This window comes from Podarcis melisellensis (assembly GCF_964234715.1).
Source record: "Podarcis melisellensis genome assembly, chromosome: 13".
In the NCBI taxonomy this organism is placed as follows: Eukaryota; Metazoa; Chordata; class Lepidosauria; order Squamata; family Lacertidae; genus Podarcis; species Podarcis melisellensis.
In genome coordinates, this window is record NC_138545.1 from 44,543,096 (window position 1) to 44,568,480 (window position 25,385).

The window sequence follows — 25,385 nt, forward strand, 5'->3', positions numbered from 1 at the left end:
AAATGGAAAAAGATGCTCAAACAAACTAACACCGGGGGGGAGCTTCCAGTGACCAGATGGTGACTTTTAGCTCACTGAGCAGACACCATTTGCTTTGCATCCTGCCTCTAGACAACTAATTCTATCTGGTGTTCTCAAAGTTTCTTATAGGGCAACTTCTGGTTTCATACACCCTGCCACACCCTGCTCCGGTTTTGAACATCCAGAAGAGCAAACCTACATGCAAAGTACATATACCACATTCACAGCCCTCTCTTTATAAAGCTGATGTTATGCTTCTACAGTCGTACCTTGGAAGTCAAACAGAATCCGTTCCGGAAGTCCGTTCGACTTCCAAAACGTTCGGAAACCAAAGCGTGGCTTCTGATTGGCCGCAGGAAGCTCCTGCAGCCAATTGGAAGCCCCGTCAGATGTTCAGGTTCCAAAGAACATTTGAAAACTGGAACACTCACTTCCGGGTTTGCGGTGTTCGGGAGCCAAAATGTTCGACTTGCAAGGCGTTCAGGAACCAAGGTACGACTGTATAGGCTTCCCGGTCTGTTTGACTGCGTGATATTAACTAATTTGTTTTTACTGTTTTATTCTCTGGGTTGTAAGCCACCCTGAATTTCTGATAGAAAGGCAGGGTGTGCAGCTTTAATGAATTAAACAGGAAACATTTGCTAGGTAAGGGCATTCCTATATGACGCTGCATCATCTCCCAACAATCACAGGTTTTCTGTGTTTTCTGCTTGCAGAATTTAACGGGAGAATAACTGGCAGGAATATAGAAGCTCCTTAGGATTTTGGAACACCATGGTCATCTCCTGTGGAGGCCAAACCACCTGATATCGGCATGTTGAGATGCTGGATTTGAAGACCCTTGATTCAATTCCAGACAGCTGGCTTTCTTCTTCTTCTTCTTCTTACCTGGATGAGCTGATCCTTCAGCCGGTAAATCGGGAGACTTTCCCTCTGCTCAATGATCGACAGCTGAGTTTTTTTTCCGTAAGAGGCTTTATTGCCTCCGAACGCGTGTTTCTTCCACTCTGGGATGTCGTTTGGCATCATGCCAATCCCTCGCATGTTGGCAGCGATTTGTCTCCCATCCACTGGAAAGAGAGAGGAAAATGTACATCACACATTGGTCCGTATGGCAACATGGAAGGGGTAAGAGAGGACTGACTAGAAAGTGGTGTGAGTGTTAGTTTCTGTGTGTTGCCACTGTGCAGTGCTTTTGGAGTCACAAGACTCTGTTTACATTCCAGAGACCTTCCAGGCTGTTGGAAGTCTCACGGACGACAGAAGATGGATGTGATGTTTACTGGTTTCCTGTTCCTTTGTTTCAGTTGCTCTCTGCTTTCACAGAGAGAGGGTGTATGTTTCTTTGCTGTCTGAGTAGTAAGAAATCAAGCATAGCGATGTAGCAATAAATCTCATCACTTCTGCTGCTTTGGAAACTCTGCTGAACGGGAATGTGCCTGAGGCCTCATCAAAGGCTCAGGTCGTTAATTATTGTCGGTGGACTCAGCCAGATGAAAGTGAGCTTTATCAGCTTGGCCGAGCGGAGATCCCGACAGTGAGCACACGGGCTCAAGTAACAGGACAGCAAAAACCATTCATTCCACAGCTGCTTAGAGGGGGACAGAAGTTGGCTATCAAGGCCAGCTGGAATTTCTGGATCTCTGCGTCTCCTAAATTGCCTGCTGCATCCCAATTTATAGTACATGTTACATGTTACAGAAGGTTCCCACAGGGATGTCTAAACAGAAGTGCATTTTACAACCAAAAATACATCAGGAGTGAGATTCGGTTACCGTCTGGGAGGGGATCCACCCAGTGCTTGTTGAGTCCCATGGGGATGGAGTCCATCTCTGCCTCCCTCTGGGCTTGCTTCAGCTCTCGCCTCTCTTTCGCAAGCGCACTCTGCATCATGGCAGCTTGAGACAGGGAGCCGTCAGGGTTCTGGAGTAATACAGGAAAACGTATTCTATTACTTGCTGCAGAGCTAAGTTTGTCCATGAAGTCCTTGTTGAGCTTCTCTCATCTCGGTAGCCACCCCAACAAATTACACCCCCAAATCAAATATCAGCACACACACGCCATCCCTCCCCTCTGCTGGCAATTATGGAAGGGCCCGGGGTCTGGATCTTGTCACCTTCACAATCTTGATGGGGCTCATGTCCATGCTCTGCTTGGTGTGTCCTCGCAGGAATGGCGGCTCCTCTTCTACCAGTTCGATTTCCAGGTCCTCGTCTGAAAGAGGGAACCAAGCTTAGTCCCAGGCACATTTTAACAAGGTTCCCTGCTCTCATCAACAAGCCCCAACCTTGTTCTTTACCAGCTAATTAAGGGCATGGCACCTGGGATAGCTCAGTGGGTAAAGCCCCACAGTGGGCAAAAGATTCCAGCAGGGCAGGAGGGGTTGGACTAGATGACCCTCATGGCCCCTTCTAGCTCTACAATTCTATTATTATTTAGCAGCCTCTGTGGGTTAAACCACATAGCCTAGGGCTTGCCGATCAGAAGGTCAGTGGTTTGAATCCCCGCGACGGGGTGAGCTCCCATTGCTCAGTCCCTGCTCCTGCCAACCTAGCAGTTTGAAAGCACATCAAAGTGCAAGTACATAAATAGGTACCGCTCCGGCGGGAAGGTAAACGGCGTTTCTGTGCGCTGCTCTGGTTCGCCAGAAGCGGTTTAGTCATGCTGGCCACATGACTCAGAAGCTGTATGCCAGCTCCCTCAGCCAATAAAGCGAGATGAGTGCCGCAATCCCAGAGTTGGCCACAACTGGACCTAATGGTCAGGGGTCCCTTTACCTAGGCTGATCTAGCCCCTTCAAAGAGAGCAGACTGGTCCCTGTTCTGGAAAACCTTTGCCCTCCAATAAAGCACGGTCCTAGCTTCTGGAGGACACAGAAATACAATAGAAAGAGACTCTCCCTTGAGTTCTACCTTGCAGATGTTCTCAGCCAGGGGCAGGTAAACTGTAGCCCTCCAGATGTTGGCAGACTAACTCCCATCAGTCCCAGTCAGCAGGGCCAAAAGTAAGAATGATGGGAGCTGTAGTCCAGCAACATCTGGATGGGTGCAGATGTTAGCCATGTTTCTAGGCAGTGTGGAAAACAGGGGAGCAGTTAATTAGTCTTGATAGTGGAAGTACAGTGGTACCTTGGTACTCAAACAGCTTGGCCCCCGAACAAATCGGCTCCCAAAAGCCGCAAACTCGGAAGTGTTCAGGTTTGCAATCGTTTTTCGGAAGCTGAACGTCCGACGCTGCTTCCATGACTTCCAACTGAGTGCAGGAAGCTCCTGCAGCCAATCGGAAGCTGTGCCTTGGTTTTCGAACTGTTTCGGGAGCTGAACGGACTCCCGGAATGGATTAAGTTCGAGAACCAAGGCACCACTGTACCTCAATTCCACCATTCTCCAGTTCAGAGTGGGACGTGAGCAAAATGAATTGCTAGATGAGGAACAAGCACAGAGGTGAATCAAGTCTAGACCATCACAGCTTTCATTACCTTCCTCATCATCAACCTTTGGCAGGATCCCCGTTTCCTCGTCGAAGTCAGGGAACTCCTCCTTGGAAAGCACGTTGGCAGCAATCATCTGAAGAGGGTGGGGAAGCACAAGGACCAAACCTTCAGCCAAAAAGTTTAGAGGTCTGTCTTGTTTCAAACACAAGTTTCTTTAAACGGCGGCCAACACCCACTTCATGCTCGGGCAAAGGACTCAGGACTTGTCTCCTGCTTAGTTGCCATTTAGTCCCAAGCCAGAAATCGTTCACGTTATTAATCGTGATTTAGTCCCAAGCCAGAAATCGTTACCTGCTTGATTTCCCATTTCTCAGGGTCAGAAATGCGGGTGAGGCGCTTCCGTTCCAACGTATCGTCCTCTACCTCCGGAGCGCTGACCAAGGACAGGTGGGTCGGCCTGTCTGGGTTCCTCATGGCTGCCTCCTCAGACTCCCCGACGAGGTTCCGACGTCTGTTTGGGTTCAAATCCTCCCCTGTGTCTTGATCTACATCCTAAAGCACACATAAATCACAGATTGGCACTCCCCTCAATGTAGCAATGCAAAAATTAAAAAAGAAAATTAGCTTAGTTCCATTTTGCAATTATTTTTTAAAAATTTATGCTTTATTGTACACCTCAACAAAAACAACAACAAATAACACACAACCATACATTTACACACCCACCACCTCAAATACAAAATAAACAAAAAAATATTTTTTAATGTTTTGTCAGTAAATCTTCTCAAAGTACACCCAACTTCCTGTCTTCTCCATACTTCTTTCAAAATTTACAAACTTATTGCATAAATCTATATGCTCATTTTACAACAAAACATTACTCTTCTGTGTCTTTATTTCTTATTTAGTACAGCTGCAAAAGTTATTCAAAGGCAGCGACTGAATTCATAATCCAACAATTATTTTTAAGATATGTTTTGAAAACTTCCCATTCTGCAATAAATGTTTGTTTTGACTTGTCTTTCATTTTTTCAGATAGTTGGGGGCCAGCTCTGCATACTCAGCTAGATTTTGTAACCATTCTGATCTGGAAGGAATTTTATCACTTTTCCAGTTAGTCACTATTAAGACTAATGTATAAAATGGCATATAAAAAACTGTATTTTACCTTTACAGTGGTACCTCAAGTTACATACGCTTCAGGTTACAGACTCTGTTAACCCAGAAATAGTACCTCGGGTTAAGAACTTTGCTTCAGGATGAGAACAGAAATTGTGCTCCGGCGGCACGGCAGCAGCAGGAGGCCCCAATAGCTAAAGTGGTGCTTCAGGTTAAGAACAGTTTCAGGTTAAGAACGGACCTCCGGAACGAATTAAGCACTTAACCCGAGGTTACCACTGTATAGGAATGTCTGGTTCTGTAATTCCGAGTAGAAAGCCCTCTGGTTTTTTTAAAATAAGACCCTGAACATTTTCCTAAGTTCACCGTATATGTCATCTCAGAAGATCTTAATTTTTTTACGTAGCCACCACATATGAAACATGATACCCATTTCTACTCCACATCTCCAATAGTTCCATTTTGCAATTAGTGTGCAAGCTTAGCGTGTCGCCCAGGTGAGACATGTAGCTGCATGGTTGATATCGACAACAACAGCTCCTGTCTTGGGGTTTCCCAGTAAGTGACAAGCACTGGCTGGTAAACAATGGCCCATTTGCATCTGTTGCTACCTCCAAGGTCAGTAGCAGGTGGCTCTTGAGATCAGTGTGGTCCATGCAGGATTCCCCCCTTTTACCCTCTTCCTTAAAAGTGCTCATGTGAATTAGAGGAAAGGGCCGATGAGATATCCCAAGGCCAAAATAACTGCAGAGCAAGGCTGAATAGTTGAAGTTCAGGGTAGAAACATTGCCTTGGCACTATTCCCTGATAGCAACCGCTCACCTCCTAGGGAGCAAGCGTTTTCACACCACAATACGTTGTCCTAAAAGAGACCCACCCCTTGGCCCAATTCAGAGATGGACTTGTTTTATTATATGGCCAAAGTAAGGAGGAGTGGAATGAGGATGGCCAGGGACTGACAAATGAGCACTGGAGGAGCAGCAAGGCAAGATGAAGCAGACAGAGGAAAGAGGAGACGCTAATGTCCCAGGGAAACATGGAGCAAGACAGAAGGGAAGGGCAGAAAGGGAAGGGAAAAGAAACAGAAGCAGACAGGAGGTGGGCTTTTATGGAATGGACCCTCTCTTACCTTCATGCTGAGGCTGGTTTTAGAGCCAGTGAAGGACAGAACTTTGACTTTGACCCTCTGCCCTTTGCTCACCACGTCGGCCACATTAGCAACACGCCCCTCGCGGCGCAGCTCTGAGATGTGGACAAGTCCTTCCCAGCGCTTCCTAAAAAGGGGAATCGGACACGGAAAAAGCCAGTGGGTATCTGCTACGTCTCATGCAGGAGCTTTTCGAAGTTATACACTGTAAGTTCCACCCACTGTAAAGGTATCAAGACGGATATGGTAATAACACACTTAATTGTTGGACTGGGAGGTGTATATAATCCCAAGCAAGCTTACCCAAAACAAAAACCCCTGGACTTCAACGTAACTTACTTTGTACGTGCCTAAAATGCCATAAAAGCCCCGCGACGGGGTGAGCTCCCGTTGCTTGGTCCCTGCTCCTGCCAACCTAGCAGTTCAAAAGCACATCAAAGTGCAAGTAGATAAATAGGTACCGCTCCAGCGGAAAGATAAACGGCGTTTCCGTGTGCTGCTCTGGTTCGCCAGAAGCGGCGTAGTCATGCTGGCCACATGACCCGGAAGCTGTATGCCGGCTCCCTCGGCCAATAAAGGGAGATGAGCACCGCAACTCCAGAGTCGGTCACGACTGGACCTAATGGTCAGGGGTCCCCTTTGCCTTTTAAAATGCCACAGACATGGCTTTGCAGTTTTAAAAAAGTGCTGCGTCAGTTTCTCACTTTCTGGAACGGCACAGATCAGTGGCAGCCAGGGATGCAAAAGGTGAAGCCCACCTTGTATCAAATACCTGAGTCCTTCAAGCTGCACAAAGCAGCCAAACTGCATGATGCTGGTGACTTTGCCGTTGTAGATGTCCCCGATGGAAGGTTCCTCTGGTGGGGGCCGGTCCACATGCTTATCCCGCCATCGCTCGCTGCTCTTCTCTGCAGGCTTCTCCCGCTCCTTGCGGTCCCAGCTGGGGCTTCTGCTCCTGGAACGATACCTGGACTTTCCCTTATTCCGCTCCCTCGTCCGGGAACGAGAGGGCGACTTCCGCTTCCGCTTTTGGTCCCGGCTCCTGCTGCGGCTGCGGCTCCTCCGCCTTCTCTTGCTGCAAACAACAGAAAGTATGAGTAGTCAGGTCCACTCTTGATTCAGACGCTACTCTAATACAGTGGTATCTTGGACGCAGGCAGTGCTGTGGTCTAAACCACTGAGCCTAGGGCTTGCCGATCAGAAGGTCGGCGGTTCGAATCCCCGCAACCAAGGTGAGTTGTTTTTAAAACACCTCTGCAGCCTCCTCCTTGGTCAGTCAAGTGGAAGACTACAGGGCATGGCAGAATCAGTGACAGCAGCAGAATCTGGTTGGGCAACCTAATTTGGATGATAATAGTAAAAATACTGGCAGGTGCCTTTTCTTTCTGTTTTACAAAAACAAAATGGCAAAATTCGGCAGCTTCTCCAGGCTGCGGTCTGTACTCCAATATTGTCCACTACAATGGTGAAATTTGTGGATTCGTGATGGAATATCCGACCTGAGATAAGAGAGTTGAATTAGATCAGGGGTGGGCAGACTTCAGGCTTTCGGGATCTACTTTATTTTTTAAGTAAAATCTTGAGGTCCACCAATAAGAGGCAGGTGCAAAACAGTAGCTCTTTTGGGAGGGGCGCTAAGATTTAAGAAAATAAGAGGTACACGAGCCATCAATAAATTTGCGATCAATAACAGAACCTTGCAAGTCCTTTCACCTTGTCATCTGCACACACCCTTTGTCACGCTGTGACATTTGTTTTTACCTGGCTCATTTAGAGGAGAGGAACCTTTGCAACAAGGCTACTGTTAGACAGGGACGTGGGGGGGCGCTGTGGGTTAAACCACAGAGCCTAGGACTTGCCGATCAGAAGGTTGGCGGTTCGAATCCCCGCGACGGGGTGAGCTCCCGTTGCTCGGTCCCTGCTCCTGCCAACCTAGTAGTTCGAAAGCACATCAAAGTGCAAGTAGATAAATAGGTACCGCTCTGGCGGGAAGGTTAACGGCGTTTCCGTGCGCTGCTCTAGTTTGCCAGAAGCGGCTTAGTCATGCTGGCCACATGACCCAGAAGCTGTACGCCGGCTCCCTCGGCCAATAAAACGAGATGAGCGCCACAACCCCAGAGTCGGTCATGATTGGACCTAATGGTCAGGGGTCCCTTTACCTTTACCTTATTGTTAAACAACTGGGAATCAGAAACTCTTGCCAATCTACTGTGTGCCATTCTTAAACCTACCAGTAGATCCCAACCTGCCTTCTGCCCACCTCTGAGCTAGATCACCTATGACTTTTCCAAAACAACAACAACACACTGAAAAAGTTTCCTTCTTGAGGAGATGAAGCCCCAGGAACCTACTGGTCCTCACTGCTTCGGTGCTTCTCCTGCCTCCCTGAAGTTGGCATCAAAGCTTCCAGTTCCTTGAGGGCATCGGCAGCTACCTTCACATCATCTTCATCCAACATTGTCTGTGAAGGAAAGGAGAGAATCCCCCTGAAGAGACCGCTGGTACACTAATTCAACATCTCTTTCAGATCCATGTGGTGACAGCTGAACTAGAACCGAGTTCTTCTTGGCTCCAAAGTCAAATCTCACCACACTTGGACCCCACTGTTGAATTCAGTAGCACTCGCTTTTAAGTAGGCATGGTTAGGATTCTGCTGCTGATCAGGGAAGCAAGAGAAAACAGAAAGGAGCATCTCCACCCCCATCGTTCCGCCAAGATACTGAGGTCCAGTGCCGAGGGCCTTCTGGCGGTTCCCTCACTGCGAGAAGCCAAGTTACAAAGAACCAGGCTGAGGGCCTTCTCAGTAGTGGCACCCGCCCTGTGGAACGCCCTCCCAGATGTCAAAGAGATAAACAACAACCAGACTTTTAGGAGACATCTGAAGGCAGCCCTGTTTAGGCGAGCTTTTAATGTTTGATGGACTACCGTATTTTAATATTTTGTTGGAAGCTGCCCAGAGTGGCTGGGGAAACCCAGCCAGATGGGCGGGGTATAAATAATAATAATTTATTGGGAATGCTGTTATTTTGCTATTATTCACAACCCCCACTCCATTCCCGCACTTGGGGTGCCTGGCTCTCCTCCCTAATCTCACAAACCTCCTCCCTCCAGCCTTTATGCCTGCAACCCACACTTGTGTGCAAGAAAAAGAAGAGTAGAAGAAGAGTTTGGATTTGATATCCCACTTTATCACTACCCTAAGGAGTCTCAAAGCGGCAAACAATCTCCTTTCCCTTCCTCCCCCACAACAAACACTCGGTGAGGTGAGTGGGGCTGAGAGACTTCAGAGAAGTGTGACTAGCCCAAGGTCACCCAGCAGCTGCAGGTGGAGGAGCGGGGAAGTGAACCCGGTTCACCAGATTACGAGTCCACTGCTCTTAAGCACTACACCACCCACTCACCCTGTTCCTAATGTGCTCTCTTGCCCCACATACCTCTGCACTCTGCTCTTCCCGTCTGCAGCTCATAAATGAGCAAAAACCCACCTACCCTGACAATGGGATTGTCTGGTCGACAGAGGGCTGGAAACAACTCCTTGTACTTTTCCTTTTCGGTTTTCGGTTTTACAGCCTCTACAGCGATAAGAGACAAAAGAAAACACACACGCCTTGAAATTTCATTTCATTTCACTTGTAACCTGTATATATACCTCCATTCTTTGTTACTTTCTCTATTAGATTTTCATCTAAATGTTATTAGCTCTGCTGCATTACTTGCACTCTGGAAAGGCGAAGGGCCATGGCAGATATGTATTTCTTTCTCCTGGTGACAGGCAGGTGATGGGATCCCTTCTGACAGGCCAAGCACTGAGGATGGCAAGATGTGCACTGAAACCCTGTAACTCGTGGTGTGGAATTTTGGCAGCAATCCCAAGACCTAAAGACTAAAGGCTCACACTATGAAACTGTAAGAGAGACTGCAAGTGTGCTGACCCAGAATCTGGCTTGTACCAATCCATAGTGGGATCTGTTTTTAACCCATATTTTTATTTGTACACCTACTCCAGAACTGTGCAACTATTAATGGTTGATTTCTAACCACAACTTGCAGTTGCTAGGTCCCTTCCACCTCCATTCTGCCTGTGTGCCCGTGAGGCTTCACTTACCTTTGCTAGTGGAAGGTTTTGCAGGCGGTCGCATCGTCTGTATAAGACGCAGCAGGTTGCTAATGAGGGAATCCTGAAATACAGAATTTGGGTTTAAAAAACAAAGCAGAAATAGAATTTATTGCTCCTGCAATCCTTCCCCCCCCCCCCACCAGCTCAACCACCAACACCACCCTCTGCACCTGCTGCCTTCAAAAGATTTTGGCACTCACTGTAAATTCGGCACCATTCTTCACCAAGGCTGCCTTGAATGCATCAAAGGTTGTATTTCTCTCTGCGAGGTTTATCACAAATTCAGCTGTAAACAATTGGAGGGTGAAAGGAAAAAGGATTAGGCGAAAATGGCTCACACTGTTTCGGAGCAGGCACGGTCCCAAATCCTAAAATACCTGCATATACATTTCCCAACTACCGTATTTTTTTGCTCTATAGGACGCACTTTTTCCTCTCCAAAAATTAAGGGGAAATGTGTGTGCGTCCTATGGAGCGAATGCAGGCTCCTTCGCATTGCTTTCGCTGAAGTCTGGAGAACGAGAGGGGTCGGTGTGCACAGACCCCTCTCGTTCTCCAGGCTTCAGGGATAGCTGCCTGAAGCCTGTGGAGCTCAGCACGAGTTCCCGCTGTGCTCCGGAGGCTTCAGGTTCCTTTTGCTGAAGCCAGGAGAGCAAGACTCTCCTGGCTTCAGGAGAGAGGAAGAGCTGCGCAGCACCCCTTCAGCCAAGCGGGAGGAGAAATGGAAGGGGATCCGTTTCTCCTGCCGCTTCGCTGAAGGGGCGCTGAGCAGAGAGGGGGAGATTTTTTTTCTTGTTCTCCCCCTCTAAAACAAGGTGCGTCCCATGGAGCGAAAAATACAGTACATATTGCTTGGAAGAACCGGTGCACTCTCTATGCAATTCGCATGATGCTATAAACAGATACAGTGGTACCCCGCAAGACGAACGCCTCGCGAGACGAAAAACTCGCAAAACGAAAGGTTTTTTCGTTTTCGAGTTGTCTCGCAAGACGAATTTCCCTATGGGCTTGCTTCGCAAAACGAAGCTTGCCCCGGGGACAGCGGGTCTTCTCTTTTGAAGCAAGGGGCGGCGGGGAGATCGCTTCTCCCCACCGCTCCTTGCTTCAAAAGAGGTCCGGGGGCAGCTCTTCCCGCTGCCCCCGGACCTCTTTTGAAGCAAGCGGCTGCGGGGAGATCGCGTCTCTTCGCAGCCGCTTGCTTCAAAAGAGATCCCGGACCTCTTTTGAAGCAAGCGGCTGCGGGGAGATCGCGTCTCTCCGCAGCCGCTTGCTTCAAAAGAGATCCCGGACCTCTTTTGAAGCAAGCGGCTGCGGGGAGATCGCGTCTCTCCGCAGCCGCTTGCTTCAAAAGAGATCCCGGACCTCTTTTGAAGCAAGCGGCTGCGGGGAGATCGCTTCTCTCCGCAGCCGCTTGCTTCAAAAGAGATCCCGGACCTCTTTTGAAGCAAGCGGCTGCGGGGAGATCCCTTCTCTCCGCAGCCGCTTGCTTCAAAAGAGATCCCGGACCTCTTTTGAAGCAAGCGGCTGCGGGGAGATCCCTTCTCTCCGCAGCCGCTTGCTTCAAAAGAGATCCCGGACCTCTTTTGAAGCAAGCGGCTGCGGGGAGATCGCGTCTCTCCGCAGCCGCTTGCTTCAAAAGAGATCCCGGACACCTGCCCCAGCCGCTGGGCTTCGTAGCGCTGCTGCGAAGCCGGGCGGGGGGCGGGAACACCTGCCCCAGCCGCCGGGCTTCGTAGCGCTGCTGCGAAGCCCGCGCCCCCCAGCCTTCAGAAGAGGTCCGGGGACAGACTGTCCCCGGACCTGGTCTGAAGGCGGTTTCCCTAGGAACGCATTAATTGATTTTCAATGCATTCCTATGGGAAACCGTGCATCGCAAGACGAAAAAACCGCAAGACGAAGAGACTTGCGGAACGAATTAATTTCGTCTTGCGAGGCACCACTGTAGCAGATTTAACGAAGAAGAGATGCCTACAGCTAAAAACAGTCCAGATTACATTAGCAAGCCAGTCAAGAAGCATATTCCCCCCCAGGAAGGGCACTCTCAGATTTAGGAACATCTCTAACAGAAGCCTGGCAACAGGTAGGGGTGTATTGGGGGTGGGATGGGAGAAACAGAATTGATTATGATGAATTTAAAAGAACTGTTTAAAAGATATTAAATGGTACCAATGATTTTTTAAAATGGTTTCATTGCTTGTTGAAGGAAAGGCAGAATAAAAATCCAACAAATAATAAGTTAAAATGCATACATTTGTCGCATGAAGGCATTACTGTCAGTCATATGACCACAGGTGAACATTTTTATTTTTGAATTGTATTCTTTCATCATATACAAACATGCTACAATGAACCACCTATCTAGGGCAGTGGGAAGTTTTCTAAGAAAACGTAAATTCACACCATTGGTAGTTTGACGGAGGGGAGGTAACCCTCTGCCTCTTTATGAGAGCGCTTTATCTCAACAGCTACCAGCCATGATGACTATGTTCTACCTCCACTGTCAGAGGCAGTATTTCTCTAAATATTAAAAAAGTATAGTATAAACACCGACAGCTGGAAATCAATGGCCTGCGAGAGCTCCAATGGGAGAAGAGCCTTTACCAAAGGTGTTGTGGGCTTTGAAGACGCTTGAACTCAGGACACAAGGGAGAAACGTGCTAAGAGGAAGACACACTTGGCAAACCCTCACCGTGATCCCGCCTGGAAACCTATGTCCCTGCTGTGGAAGGATGTGTGCATCCAGAACTGGTCTCCACAGTCCCTTACGGACTCACTGTTAAGACCAGGTTCATGGAAGACAATCTTCTTCAGCTACGAATGATCGTCAAAGAAGTAGTCTCTAAATACCAGTTGCTGCAATTTGCAGGTGGGAAGGGAGCGCTGTTGCACTCATGTCTTGCTTGCGAGCATCTCACAGGCATCTGGTGGGCGACTATGTGAACAGGATACTGGGCTAGGTGGGACATTCTCCTGATTTAGCAAGCCTCTTCTGGCATTCTTATTTATTAATTTATTAATACCCCAGCTTCATAAACGCAGCCTCCAGAGAGCACAAGGCAGCCCAGCAAATGTGGGATTTTCATCCCAGAATCCCCTCACCTTCTTCCTTTATTGACAGACAAAACAAATACAGTGGTACCTCGGGTTACATATGCTTCAGGTTACATACGCTTCAGGTTACAGACTCCGCTAACCCAGAAATAGTGCTTCAGGTTAAGAACTTTGCTTCAGGATGAGAACAGAAATCGTGCTCCGGCGGTGCAGCAGCAGCAGGAGGCCCCATTAGCTAAAGTGGTGCTTCAGGTTAAGAACAGTTTCAGGTTAAGAACGGACTTCCGGAACGAATTAAGTACTTAACCTGAGGTACCACTGTATTATTATTATTATTACTACTACTACTATTATTATTTATACCCCATCCATCTGGCTGGGTTTCCCCAGCCACTCTGAGTGGCTTCCAACAGAATATTAAAAACACAATAAAATACCAAACGTTAAAAACTTCCCTAAACAGGGCTGCCTACTCAGATGTCTTCTGAAAGTCAGATCATTGTTTACTTCCTTGACATCTGATGCGAAGGTATTCGACAGGGTGGGTGCCAGTACCGAAAAGGCCTGGTCCCCTGTAACCTCACTTCTCGCAAACTCACTATTTATTCGATTTATATATCACCCTTTATCCAAAGATCCCAGGGCTGCGTACAACATTGAGACCATAATTTGCACAGCGTAAACCAGTGAGTCCCAACTCTTTTTTTTTGCCATGCCCCGCCTAAGCATCTCTAAAATCCTGTGACCTATAATTCTTATTATTCAAAAAGTGAACTCCTATTCATGTGGAGGAAGCCTACAATGCCATTCACTTGGTCTAAACAAGCTTCCAAAGAACATGGCATCCAAGAAAGAGAACAATAAAAGAACGAAAGCACAGCTGAAGTACTGAGGAAGAAATCACTAAGAAATTGTTAAAATAATAATAATAAGTGATAACCTCTCCATAGTCACCAGGTGACGGTGGTGTACATTCTAATTTTAATTTTTAAAATGCATATGTCACAATATATATTTGTATACTGTGCATGAGGCCCCCTAGAACCATAAGAAATGCAAAAAAAATCAATGTTAACAACACATTAGGAAGCATAAATTATAACCATAATAACAGCCCTCTCACACGTTTAAGAAGTCACAGATTATTTATTACTGTCATTGCAGATGACACAACCTTGATGGCAGAAAGTGAGGAGGAATTAAAGAACCTTTTAATGAGGGTGAAAGAGGAGAGCACAAAATATGGTCTGAAGCTCAACATCAAAAAAACTAAGACCGTGGCCACTGGGCCCATCACCTCCTGGCAAATAGAAGGGGAAGAAATGGAGGCAGTGAAAGATTTTACTTTCTTGGGCTCCATGATCACTGCAGATGGTGATTGCAATCACGAAATTAAAAGATGCCTGCTTCTTGGGAGAAAAGCAATGACAAACCTAGACAACATCTTAAAAAAAACATCCCCTTGCCAACAAAGATCCGTATAGTTAAAGCTGTGGTTTTCCCAGTAGTGATGTATGGAAGTGAGAGCTGGAGCATAAAGAAGGCTGATCGCCAAAGAATGGATGCTTTTGAATTATGGTGCTGGAGGTGACTCTTGAGAGTCCCATGGACTGCAAGAAGATCAAACCCATCCATTCTGAAGGAAATCAGCCCTGAGTGCTCACTGGAAGGACAGATCCTGAAGCTGAGGCTCCAGTATTTTGGCCACCTCATGAGAAGAGAAGACTCCCTGGAAAAGACCCTGATGTTGGGAAAGATGGAGGGCACAAGGAGAAGGGGATAGCAGAGGACGAGATGGTTGGACAGTGTTCTCGAAGCTACCAGCATGAGTCTGACCAAACTGCGGGAGGCGGTGGAAGACAGGAGTGCCTGGCGTGCTCTGGTCCATGGGGTCACGAAGAGGCGGCCACGACTAAACGACTAAACAACAACAACATCTTTATTTATCTGTACCCCGCCTTTCTCCCCTGACATGGGCTCGAGGCGGCTTACAGATAAAAACAGTAACAGCCAATATGACAAAATGGACCCCTTTACACCCTCGGCGCCTACCCAGATCCTTGTCGTTGATGCCCAAGTGGTTGTCGAGCTCCGTGCAGACTTTGGAGACCAGGGACAGGTACTCGAGCTTAGCGAGCTCGTCCAGGGGCTCCGCCATGGCGCCTCCACCGCCCTGCGCCCACCGCGCAGCCTTCAGGCGACCGACGACCGGCACTTCCGGGGGCGCCTCTACAGCGCAAGGATCATAGAGAATGTGGGCGGGGCGGGGAGCGGGAAGAAAGAAAACAATCTCCGTCACGTCCGGTTTCCTCTTCCTACGACGATGCCCATAGACTTGAGGGGGAACCATAGATAAGGACCAGGCTAGAGAAGCCCTTCTCGAGATTGGACACTGCCGTTGAACTGCAAACCCCATCATCCCCCGGCGCTGGCCCCGCTAGCTAGGGATGATGGGAGTCGTAGTCCAATCACAGCAAGGCTGATTAAAGCCTGCTCTCTAGAGTCTGAAGTTTAGAGATGCGTGTTCTGCTCTCACTATAATTTTTATTTATGTTCACTCCCCCGGGCTGTCCATAGGAATCAGGGGAGAATTGTTATTTTTTTTATGATTTAACTGTGACCATTCAGCTGGTTGTCTCCCTTCAAAAAAAAAAGGACAGGCAAAGAGAGATGTGTCTGCTCCTACTGCCTTGTGATTAATAATAATAATAATAATAATAATAATAATAATAATAATAATAATATATTTATACCCTGCCCATCTGGCTGGGTTTCCCCAGCTACTCTGGGCGGCTTCCAGCTGAATATTAAAAACAATACAGACATAGAATTTGTTTTGTACTTTTGCAACGTCTGCAGTTGCCACCTGCCTGTCTATGGAGGCTTCAAGCAAGCGGTTTGCAAGGAGGGTCTTCTGCAAAGGGAGGGGTGTCTAAGAGGGGCGATTTCGAGCCTATACAGCCTGAAGGTTTGTGTCAAAGTTGTCAACTTTTCCCTTTTCTCGCAAGGAATCCTATTCGGAATAAGGGACTTTCCCTTAAAAAAAGGAAAAAGTTGACAGCTATGGTGTGTGTGCGTGTGTGTTGACTTGAATGTCAAACCAACCTCAGCTTCAAACCAGCATTAAGGTACCCTGCCAAGGCTATTGCACACTTCCCCTCAATCTGGTCCCTGATGTGGGAGCAATAGCACTGGGCTACGTTATTTCACAGCATCTTAAAAACCGGAGACATCACCTTGCCAACAAAGGTTCATATAGTTAAAGCTATCCTTTTCCTATTAGTGATGTATGGAAGTGAGAGCTGGACCATAAAGAAGGCTGATCGTCGAAGAATTGATGCTTTTGAATTCTGGTGTTGGAGGAGACTCTTGAGAGTCCCATGGACTGCAAGAAGATCAAACCTCTCCATTCTCAAGGAAGTCAAATCCACGGGTTGGGGGCGCAAATCCACCGGTTAGGGGGTGCAAATTACTTGCCATGCCCCGGGTGCTGACAACCCATGCTACGCCACTGGCCCTGAGTGCTCACTGGAAGGACAGATCCTGAAGCTGAGACTCCAATACTTTGGCCACCTCATGAGAAGAGAAGACTCCCTGGAAAAGACCCTGATGTTGGGAAAGATGGAGGGCACAAGGAGAAGGGGACGACAGAGGACGAGATGGTGGGACAGTGTTCTCGAAGCTACCAACATGAGTTTGACCAAACTGCAGGAGTCAGTGGAAGACAGGAGTGCCTGGCGTGCTCTGGTCCAGGGGGTCACGAGGAGTCGGACACGACTAAACGACTAAAGAACAACAACAACAACAACAATATTGCAACTGCAACTCAGCTAGTGGTATCCCTGCTATTGATGATCTCGCAGTGCATGGTCATTTGTTTTTTATTAGCAGCTGCTCGAATTACATTTTAAAATTATTGCAGAGATCTGTCGTGGCCTTTGGCTAGTGCAATAAATTTATTGATGATGATGATGATGATGATGATGATGATGATGAAGTCTACGGTGCAGGTGGACGGAATACGACTGGCTGGCTGGCCTACCCTGCAGGGCGTCTGAGTATGTGTACGTGTGTTTGCATTACATTTAAAAATGATTGCAGGGATCTGTTGTGGCCATTGCCTAGTGCAATAAATTTATTGATTTATTGATTATTGATGATGAAGTCTGCAGTGCAGGTGGACGGAATACGGCTGGCTGGCTGGCCTACCTTGCAGGGTGTCTGAGTATGTGTATGTGTGTGTGCCTTACATTTTAAAATGATTGCAGGGATCTGTCGTGGCCTTTGGCTAGTGCAATAAATTTATTGATGATGAGGATGATGAAGGTATATGTATGTGTGTGTGCCTTACATTTTAAAATGATTGCAGGGATCTGACGTGGCCTTTGGCTAGTGCAATAAATTTATTGATGATGATGATGATGATGATGATGATGAAGTCTGCGGTGCAGGTGGACGGAATACGACTGGCTGCCTGGCCTAATCCTGCAGGGCGTCTGAGAGAGAGAGAGAGAGAGTTTGTGTGTAATCTTTCCCCTGGTCATCCGAGCGCACTCCCTTCCAAGAACTGCCCTCCCGCAGCCCTGATTGGGCGACGTCACGGCATGACGCGTGACGCTGTGCCGGACCCGGGGGCGGGGGGAGGGGAGGGGAGGGTCTGGAAAGATGGCGGAGCCGCCGAGCGTTTCTCCGGAGAGCTCCTGGACGGCCAGAGTGAGTGAGAGCGGGGGAAGGAAGGGCAAGGCGAGCGGGTGGGGACCGAGGCTCAAGCCATGGGGCAGGTCGGCGGGACGGGGCGGGTGGGTCCCGGTCGCCTGCTCAGCTCGGAACGCGCGAGGCTCTGAAGAGAGTGTCTCTGAGCATGTGAAGAATGCCCCTTCCCCCCTGGGAAGCAGGCAGGCCTGGGGCCTTTTCAGTGTATATAACTAAACCAGCCCCCGCCAGGTCAGTGAAGAGGGAGAAGTGGGAAGAAAGGCGCTGCTTGCTCGATCGCCTCTGGGGCGGATTTCTCTGGTTACGAAATCTGGGCTTAGTTTAAACGTGGCTTAATGGAGCTGATAAACAACCCCTCCTAATTGCATTAAAAGATGCCAAGGAGACTAAAAAAAAAAGCAGCAGTTGGTTCTCCCAGGGTTTCATAGCTGTCAACGTTTCCCTTTTTTTAAGGGAAATTCCCTTATTCCAAGTTTGATTCCCTCTCCCTCTTTATTTTTCCTTTCTCCTCCTGCGAAGAGGCTGCTTCCTAATGTTTTAATGTTGCATTTTAATCTTGTTTTTAAATTGTATTTTAATCAACTTGTTTTTATTATTGGTTGTTAGCCGCCCTGAGCCTGGGCGGGGATATAAATAAAATGTATTATTATTATTATTATTATTATTATTATTATTATTATTATTCCAAATAGGATTCCTCGCAAGAAAAGGGAAAGGTTGACAGCTATGGGATTGGCTTTCAAAACTCCTCCTGCCCCTTTGACAGCCTGAACTGACCCTCCCTCTGAGCTCATGGTGATGGAGCCTTTCCCAGCTGTGGGTTCCTAGATGTTGGACTACAACTCCCATCATCCCTAACTAGCAGGACCAGCTGTCAGGAATGATGGGAGTTGTAGATGAGATTATAGTGCCCATTGCTCGTTTTTTGCTGCGTTGCAAATTTGCCAGAATGAGAGGAGTGGGGAAAGCTCAGCACTGAGACCTCTGCTCCAAAAGGCCTGAAATTGTGAGGCTCCTGTTTCAGGAATGCTGCCTTAGACCACTGAGCCATCCCACCTAGTGTTGTTTGCTGGCAACAGCTCTCCAAGATCCTTTCTTAGGCCCTGCTGCTGTTGATTCTGGGATAGTTCCCAAAGCTACACCTCTCTCCCAGAAGGTAGGGAGGAATATTGCTTGTCTCGTATCCAGAGGCTATAAAATATATGAGGGCAAAAGCAACCTTTCAGGACGTTGAATTCCTGCACCGTCACTTTGAGATTTCAACACAGAGAGTAATTAGGTTTTGAAAAAAAATGTTTTAATGGGGGTCGATGGAATGATTTCTTTTAGTTTTACTTGATATAACAGCGTATTTGTTGAACATTCCTCTTTGTGCACTCAGCACAGAGGTATCAGTTTTACAGATGCTTAAGAATGCTTAAGAACCAGCCTCAGTTCAAGTAAGACATTGGGATATGTCTAAATAAAAAGTTGTCCTATTTCCACCCCCTTCTCTTCTTGTGGCACAACAAACCAGGTTGACTCGACGTTTAGCGACAACGGGCTGGATCCTGGTAAGTGTTTGGTAGCCCCTCTTTCTCATGACTTCTTGGATTGCTTAGCGTCTTGCTAAATATCCTTAGCTGCTTCCCCTGCTTCTCCCTGGGCCCTTGTGTTTTAACAGGAGCTATTCCCTTGTTTGGTGGATTCGTGTTTTGGGGCTACACATTTCAGCTGGGCTTTGGATCCACAAATTTTGGCTAGCCGTAGTTTGTGGTTGCCACTGACTCTTCCCCTCCCCTCCTCAGACACACACAGGATTTGGGAAGGACAAGGTGTCCTGTGTTGCCCCTTCAGAAGCGTTCAGCTGGGAACGGAAGGGTTGTGTGAATCTGTGTACCCCATATTGTTAGCGTGGGAGAGGGACGACGCCTCATCTTTGAGCTGGAAGCATGAAGGGACAATTGCGAGGGAGGCAGGCAGTTATGGCGACCTCGTTTGTGGGCCCTTTGTGCCATATATACACTTACCAGAGATATATATGACGGATCACACCACTGCATTCAGTTAATGTAGCTTAGCTCCCGGTTGCCCAATTGCAACCAGTGAATCCCTGCTTCACATAAAAGTGTGCCATCAAAGAGGGAGGACCCAAACCCTTTTATCCCCCTAACTGCAAACGCAGTAGGGTGGATAGAGGGTATTAAGGAGTAAAATTATGTGGAGGATGCACTCTTGTCAGGTCTACTTTGGTGGTGTTTCTCTTTCAGCACTCTTTGTGGAAAGCAGGAGGAAAGGGAGCATTGTATCAAGAGCAAACAGCATCGGTTCCACCAGTGCCTCTTCAGTACCCAACACAGGTACAGCCCACTGGCTTCTCTGTCAATGGAACAGTCACTCGTCTCCCAACTGTGAAGTGAACAGAGCCTCTCACCTGTACCCCTGCATTATTCCTGGGCAGCTGGGAGGCAGTGTCTTAAGTATTCCAATTGAAGGGAGTGCCATGGAAGGGAAGAAGAGAGGTATTAAAGGACTGCCAAATGGGACATCAGCTGGTTGGTAATGACTTTTGGAAACTGCACTCCTAGTTTGACATAGCCAAATTCTCGGCTAATCCCTGCCTTTTTTGCAAGGTGTTAACGTCCCATCCCTCCTTCTCACTGGCCCATGGAAGTGTGAAAAAATGCAGAGAAAATGAAGGTGTATTCCCTTTTAATTCCCAGAAAAGGGATCTGAGGCTGGCTTGCGCTTTCACAGCCTACAAATGGCGATTCTTCCCATATACCCTGCAGTTTTCTCATCGCAACTTGAGCCTGATGAAATCTTGCGGTGAGGAAGCTGCTGGGTGCCCCTCCCCCGCTTCCCTTAGGCCCCTTCCTGCTGCCTTGCCCCTTAGCTGACAAGGCCTGTTTTCCTGCTGCAGATGATGAAGACTCTGACTACCAGCAGGAAGCCTACAAAGAAATCTACAAAGACCGCCGCCGCCGTGCCCACACGCAGGCTGAGCAGAAGCGGAGGGATGCCATCAAGGTCAGAAAGTGGGGTGACCTACACATCCATCCATGCTCAACGCCCCTTTCTGTCCCCCTGATATAGCAAGTTTGCACTGCTCCTCCCCTGGAGAAAGGGAGACAAGACATGGCGGCTGGAGGTGTGCTGACTTAGCTAATCATTGGGGGGGGCAGCCTTGCTTTGTAAGTTTTAACACCGCTCTCCCTCTCTCCTACAGAAAGGCTACGACGATTTGCAGTCAATTGTACCTACCTGCCAGCAGCAGGATTTCTCCATAGGCTCAGGGAAATTAAGCAAGGCAATTGTGTTGCAGAAAAGTGAGTTGAGGAACTGCTTGGGTGTCTTTGGCTTTCAGCCTTCCTTCCATTTGCATTGTGCAGCTTAATTTCTTATTATCTTCTGTCTTATTTCTTGCCAAGCTCCCACTAGTCTGGAAACCAGTTTCATCCTCTGCTCGCTCGCTCTCCTTTTCAGATTATGAAACTCTGAATAGATGTGTCTAACTAGCACTAGTGCCTAAAGGGAGCCTAGCTTCCTTGTCTTCCTCCTAGGGGGAGAGAGAGACTGCAACTTTCCTGAGTTAACAGGGCAGAATAGCCCACAGGTTCTGGTTATCTTTTGAGAAGCCCCCTCGTGGTTGCGTTCTAACCCGCTGGTGTCTTTGCTCCTCAGCCATTGATTATATCCAGTTCTTGCAGAAGGAAAAGAAGAAGCAGGAGGAAGAGGTCTCCACGCTCCGGAAAGATGTAATGGCCTTGAAAATCATGAAAATGTAAGACCCTCTGTTAATGTACCTATGCCAGCATGCTTCAGTAGCAGCTGTTCCCACAATATTTATAAGGGACGGAAGTCAACTCCTTAATTGTGAGCAGTCAGTTCTATCCTGTTTCTTTGAGCTGCAACAACTGCTATAAAACATCCCAAAGTTCAGATAAGCCCTCCATGTCTTTCCAGCCCAGCCTACTTCTCCTAAGCCCACATTTATGCATTTCAGAAACTACGAACAGATTGTCAAAGCTCACCAGGACAATCCTAACGAAGGGAAGAACCAGGTCTCCGACCAGGTGAAGTTCAACGTTTTCCAGGGTATCATGGATTCCTTGTTCCAGTCCTTCAACGCCTCCATCTCCGTGACAAGCTTTCAGGAGCTCTCTGCATGTGTCTTCAGCTGGATAGAAGAGCACTGCAAGCCACAGGTAATTCCGCAGTTTGAGAGCATGTGGCTAGCCGTTTCGTGCAGCAAATACGTGCTTGTTTTGCTCATGCTAACCTCTTTGGAGTCCGTGCTGCCTCCTGCTCAGAGGCAAGCAGGTGGAAATTGAATCGATCAAGGGGTCATGAGATGGATTTCCTTAACTCCTCCTGCTGTTGCTAAGTACCACTTAGTAGCCTATGGTGTTCCTCTCTTTGTACAGCTGGAACTGGGTAGATTGGACTCCTGATAGGAGAGAAATGGTTTCCTTATCTTCCACTGTACCTTAATTATGCAAATACTCCCAAGTCAGCAGGGCATTAGAGCAGGGAGCAAAGGGTTAGCTCCTTCCACTAGAATATAGGGGCAAAATCAGGGGGAAAATGGCCTTCTGGGAAAGTATGAATAACGCTTTCAGCCTACGTGGGAGCTGCTTGCCCATCACTGGACTCAAAAAGATGAGGGCTGCTGGCCAGCCTATAGCATGCTCTGCCCCATTCTGACTCAGGAGACAACTGGTCTCTGATCTCATGGACCTCAGTGTCCCCAGCTATGCCAGCTCCCAGTCCATCTGCCTCTCCTCTCCCAGTGTCTGATAATCAGTTCATTTAGTGCCCAAGTGGTTTCAGCTGCATATCTGAAAACTGAATAAATGCAGTTCTTGAGACTCAGGACTGTCGAGAGTAGCTCATACTAGCCTGGTCCCCAGCAGTGAGATGACAAAGTGCTGTGGAAGTGGTACAGTTGTGTCCCAATGGACACAACTTCCACTTGGCTCCTAAGATGTCCCACGCCTCCTGATTTTGGCCCTGGCTTTACTGCCTGCTGCACTGCTTGCTGAAGAATTCTGTGCTGAATTCTCAGTTCAGCACCCACATTAACATTTACCTAGGTAAATTCACAATTTAGTTTGAACAGTAAGATCTGAGTGTTTTAACTTGCACAATTTTTTGGAAGGGAGTCGAGATGTGAAGGCAGGTATGTATTCATAGAAGATCTCCCCTCCCATTGCCAGAAGTCTCGTCCATATTTGCTCAATGCTGATAAACTGCTCAACTTTTTCAAGCGTTCCCCCGCCCCACCTCAGATCCTCAGGATAGTGCCACATCAGGCTTTGATTTCCAGCACTTTACGCAGGATGATCCTAAGGAACTTGACCACTGGCTCCTCCTCCAACTGTTGTGTAGTATTTGCTTATAAAAAGATTTATATACTGCTAACTCGTATAGAAAATGTCTAAGCTACATACAGTAAACATAAAATCAGAAAGAACTCGCCAGTCACATAAAATCCACCCAACGTAAACCCAAGGAAGTCGTCTAAAAATAAGATGTGATGTTTCTTGGGTGATCTCCATCGCGAGGGCATTCCACATTGCTGGATCAGCCATGCTGAATTTTTCATAGATACCGACAGTCCTCATTCACTTGAGACAGTTAATGGCATTCCTCCAGTAGGTCTCAGCGATTAGACAGGGACATAAGGGGAAACCCAGCCAGATGGGTGGGTTATAAACAATAAATTATTATTATTATTATTATTATTATTATTATTATTATGATGTCTCAGGTAGTCCTTAGGGTAAGGTGAAAGACTGTGGTGTCCCCCTGTTAAGAGGTTGATGATCCCCATGGGTCAGGAGCCTGAAAACTAAAGGGTTTAATCCCATCCAGGCTAGTTTCCCCTGTCTTCCCAGACCTACCAAAGAATACCCTTTAACCTGAACCAGCTTCTTACGAATTCCTATGGACTTTCCCCTTCTAGACCCTACGGGACATTGTGATTGGCGTCCTGCAACAACTGAAGAGCCAGCTCTACTGACCACACTTGGGCACCCCAGGAGGGGTGTGTTGTAGAGGCTATTCCTGCCCGTACTTCCTCTTCAAGCTTTTTTGGAGGGCTATTTGATTGTATTGACCTCTGAAACCCTTCTCTCGGCCTCCTTATGTGAGCAGGAAAGAAATTAGCTGTCTGTTCATGAGGATCAGTCGCTGCGGTCTCGCTCTTTCAAGCCTTGGCCCTGATGTGTTCTTCATGTTGACCTAGCTTGTCTGATAAAAACCCATCTACAACGCACAGTCCTAGGCTTTGATTGTGAGCAAAGTTCCTTCCCTAAGGGTACGCAAGTACCGGGACTCAAGCTCTCTTCCAGCCTTCGCTTCACCTCAAATCAAGAGCAGACGCTCTTAAATTCTCAGTACACATAAGGCTTTGGTCTAAGTGGCATTAACTTGGTGTGGACACTTTAAAACAGAGCCCCCTCTCTATTGTGTTTTATTCAGACACCCAATTTACACACCCAGATGCCTTAGCCCAGCATTTAGTTTGGGCTACCAAGGGCTGTGACCTGAACAAGTTATGCAATAAATGGGTGTGTTTTGCATACATGATGTATTCTGCTTGTGGTGCGGAAGGGCAATAAGCCATGCTAACACTGAAGCCTTGCTCTCCAATTCCAGCTACTGTAATTGTTTGACCGGATCACAATACCGTTTGCCTTCAGTACCACAGATTGAGAGAGGCTGGCAAGGCTTACATGGCAGGGGAAGCCTTTTCAGCCCCTCGGAGCCCCACAGTTTCTAAAAATGCAGCAAAAGTGAGCCTAAGCCAACCTCCTCTGCAGCTTCTGCTTTCTCTTCTGTAGCTACAAAGAAGGAGGGTCCCCTGTCCTTTTGTAAGCACCACTTTCTAGATCTGCTGCTGGCTGGTGGATAAGGACTCGCTTAGACAGACCTCACTTGTGAAAATGAAAACTATTTTTTTATATCATGACAAGCAATTCTAATAAATTTTGCTAAGTGTTTGAATGACTGGGGAGTGCTTGCCTGTTTGCTTTCAGCCACGCATAGCCAAAGCTAAATTTTAGAAACCGGCTTCTCCAACACACTGACACATCCATCTCTGAATACCTTGAGAGTTCCAGCACTCAAGTTATTCCGGCATTTATCTCTTCTCGGTGAGAGTTGGAGCAATCATCTAGACGCCCAAGTGTTACTTGCGCAAGTCAGGCTATATCTTAGGCTAAAAACACACACCCCCCAGCCTTTTAAGTCAGGGGTCAGCAACGTGCAGCCCATGGGTCGGATCCGGCCCATGAAGATCATTTTACCAGCCCACGAGCCGCCTACTCAGTGAATCCCCTGCCCACTCAGTGAATCACCGGCACAGCGCAGGGACTCGCAAGCGGTGCTGGAAATCACATCTGTGCACTAACAGATACTGGACATCACTTCTGTGCATGCCCAGATGCTGAAAATTGCTTCTGCGCAGGCACAGTTTTCGGTGTCTGGGCATGCACAGAAGTGATTTCCAGTGCCGCGGACATGCGCAGATGCGATTTCTGGTCCCACCCACGGACAATCTCCGCGGGAGTGATCTGGCCCATGGCCGCTAAGCCTTGCGGTCTCCTGTTTTAAGCAAACAAACAAATGCTGCTCTGAAAAAATATTTCTATGGTTAAAATCTCAAAGGAACCTTCCTGAGGTATGTCAACCACATATGTCTATGGCTAAGCCAATTTTTTAATATATATTCAGCCACCCTTCCCAATGCATAAATAGTCTAGACGAAAGACAAGTTCCCCAAAGCAGACAGAAGAAGC

At 47.7% G+C, this 25,385-nt stretch overlaps 2 protein-coding genes across 3 annotated transcripts in view; one reads left to right on the forward strand and one right to left on the reverse strand.

Moving 5' to 3' along the window:
• The window catches only part of DHX8 (DEAH-box helicase 8), a 32,414-nt gene extending 17,294 nt beyond the window's left edge, over positions 1–15,120 (reverse strand). The window contains exons 1-12 of one of the 2 annotated variants that reach the window (XM_081883832.1): positions 14,941–15,120; positions 10,038–10,123; positions 9,826–9,898; positions 9,210–9,292; positions 8,072–8,181; positions 6,493–6,795; positions 5,703–5,847; positions 3,806–4,006; positions 3,500–3,587; positions 2,138–2,235; positions 1,797–1,944; positions 910–1,091 (exon numbers count right to left, since the gene is read on the reverse strand). In XM_081883832.1, coding sequence (XP_081739958.1) covers positions 910–1,091; positions 1,797–1,944; positions 2,138–2,235; positions 3,500–3,587; positions 3,806–4,006; positions 5,703–5,847; positions 6,493–6,795; positions 8,072–8,181; positions 9,210–9,292; positions 9,826–9,898; positions 10,038–10,123; positions 14,941–15,046 — 1,623 coding nt within the window. In that variant the 5' untranslated portion in view covers positions 15,047–15,120. Of the gene's footprint in view, positions 1–909; positions 1,092–1,796; positions 1,945–2,137; positions 2,236–3,499; positions 3,588–3,805; positions 4,007–5,702; positions 5,848–6,492; positions 6,799–8,071; positions 8,182–9,209; positions 9,293–9,825; positions 9,899–10,037; positions 10,124–14,940 lie in introns of both variants that reach the window. The other variant, XM_081883831.1, reaches the window with a different exon arrangement.
• Positions 15,121–17,503: 2,383 nt separating this feature from the next.
• MLX (MAX dimerization protein MLX) lies at positions 17,504–24,594 on the forward strand. The gene is made up of 8 exons (XM_081884433.1): positions 17,504–17,601; positions 19,118–19,154; positions 19,851–19,940; positions 20,504–20,610; positions 20,810–20,909; positions 21,265–21,364; positions 21,587–21,788; positions 23,549–24,594. Exons 1-8 carry the CDS (start codon positions 17,554–17,556, stop codon positions 23,603–23,605), a joined length of 741 nt encoding a protein of 246 aa, XP_081740559.1. The 5' UTR covers positions 17,504–17,553; the 3' UTR covers positions 23,606–24,594.
• Positions 24,595–25,385: the final 791 nt, after the last annotated feature.

What these genes read in the sequence shown, in the direction of transcription:
- MLX (XM_081884433.1), top strand. Translation starts at nt 17,554, where the DNA reads ATGGCGGAGCCGCCGAGCGTTTCTCCGGAGAGCTCCTGGACGGCCAGA. An exon ending in AGCGGAGGGATGCCATCAAG is followed by an intron (nt 20,611 to 20,809) that starts GTCAGAAAGTGG and finishes TCTCTCCTACAG; the next exon opens with AAAGGCTACGACGATTTGCA. An exon ending in GGCAATTGTGTTGCAGAAAA is followed by an intron (nt 20,910 to 21,264) that starts GTGAGTTGAGGA and finishes TTTGCTCCTCAG; the next exon opens with CCATTGATTATATCCAGTTC.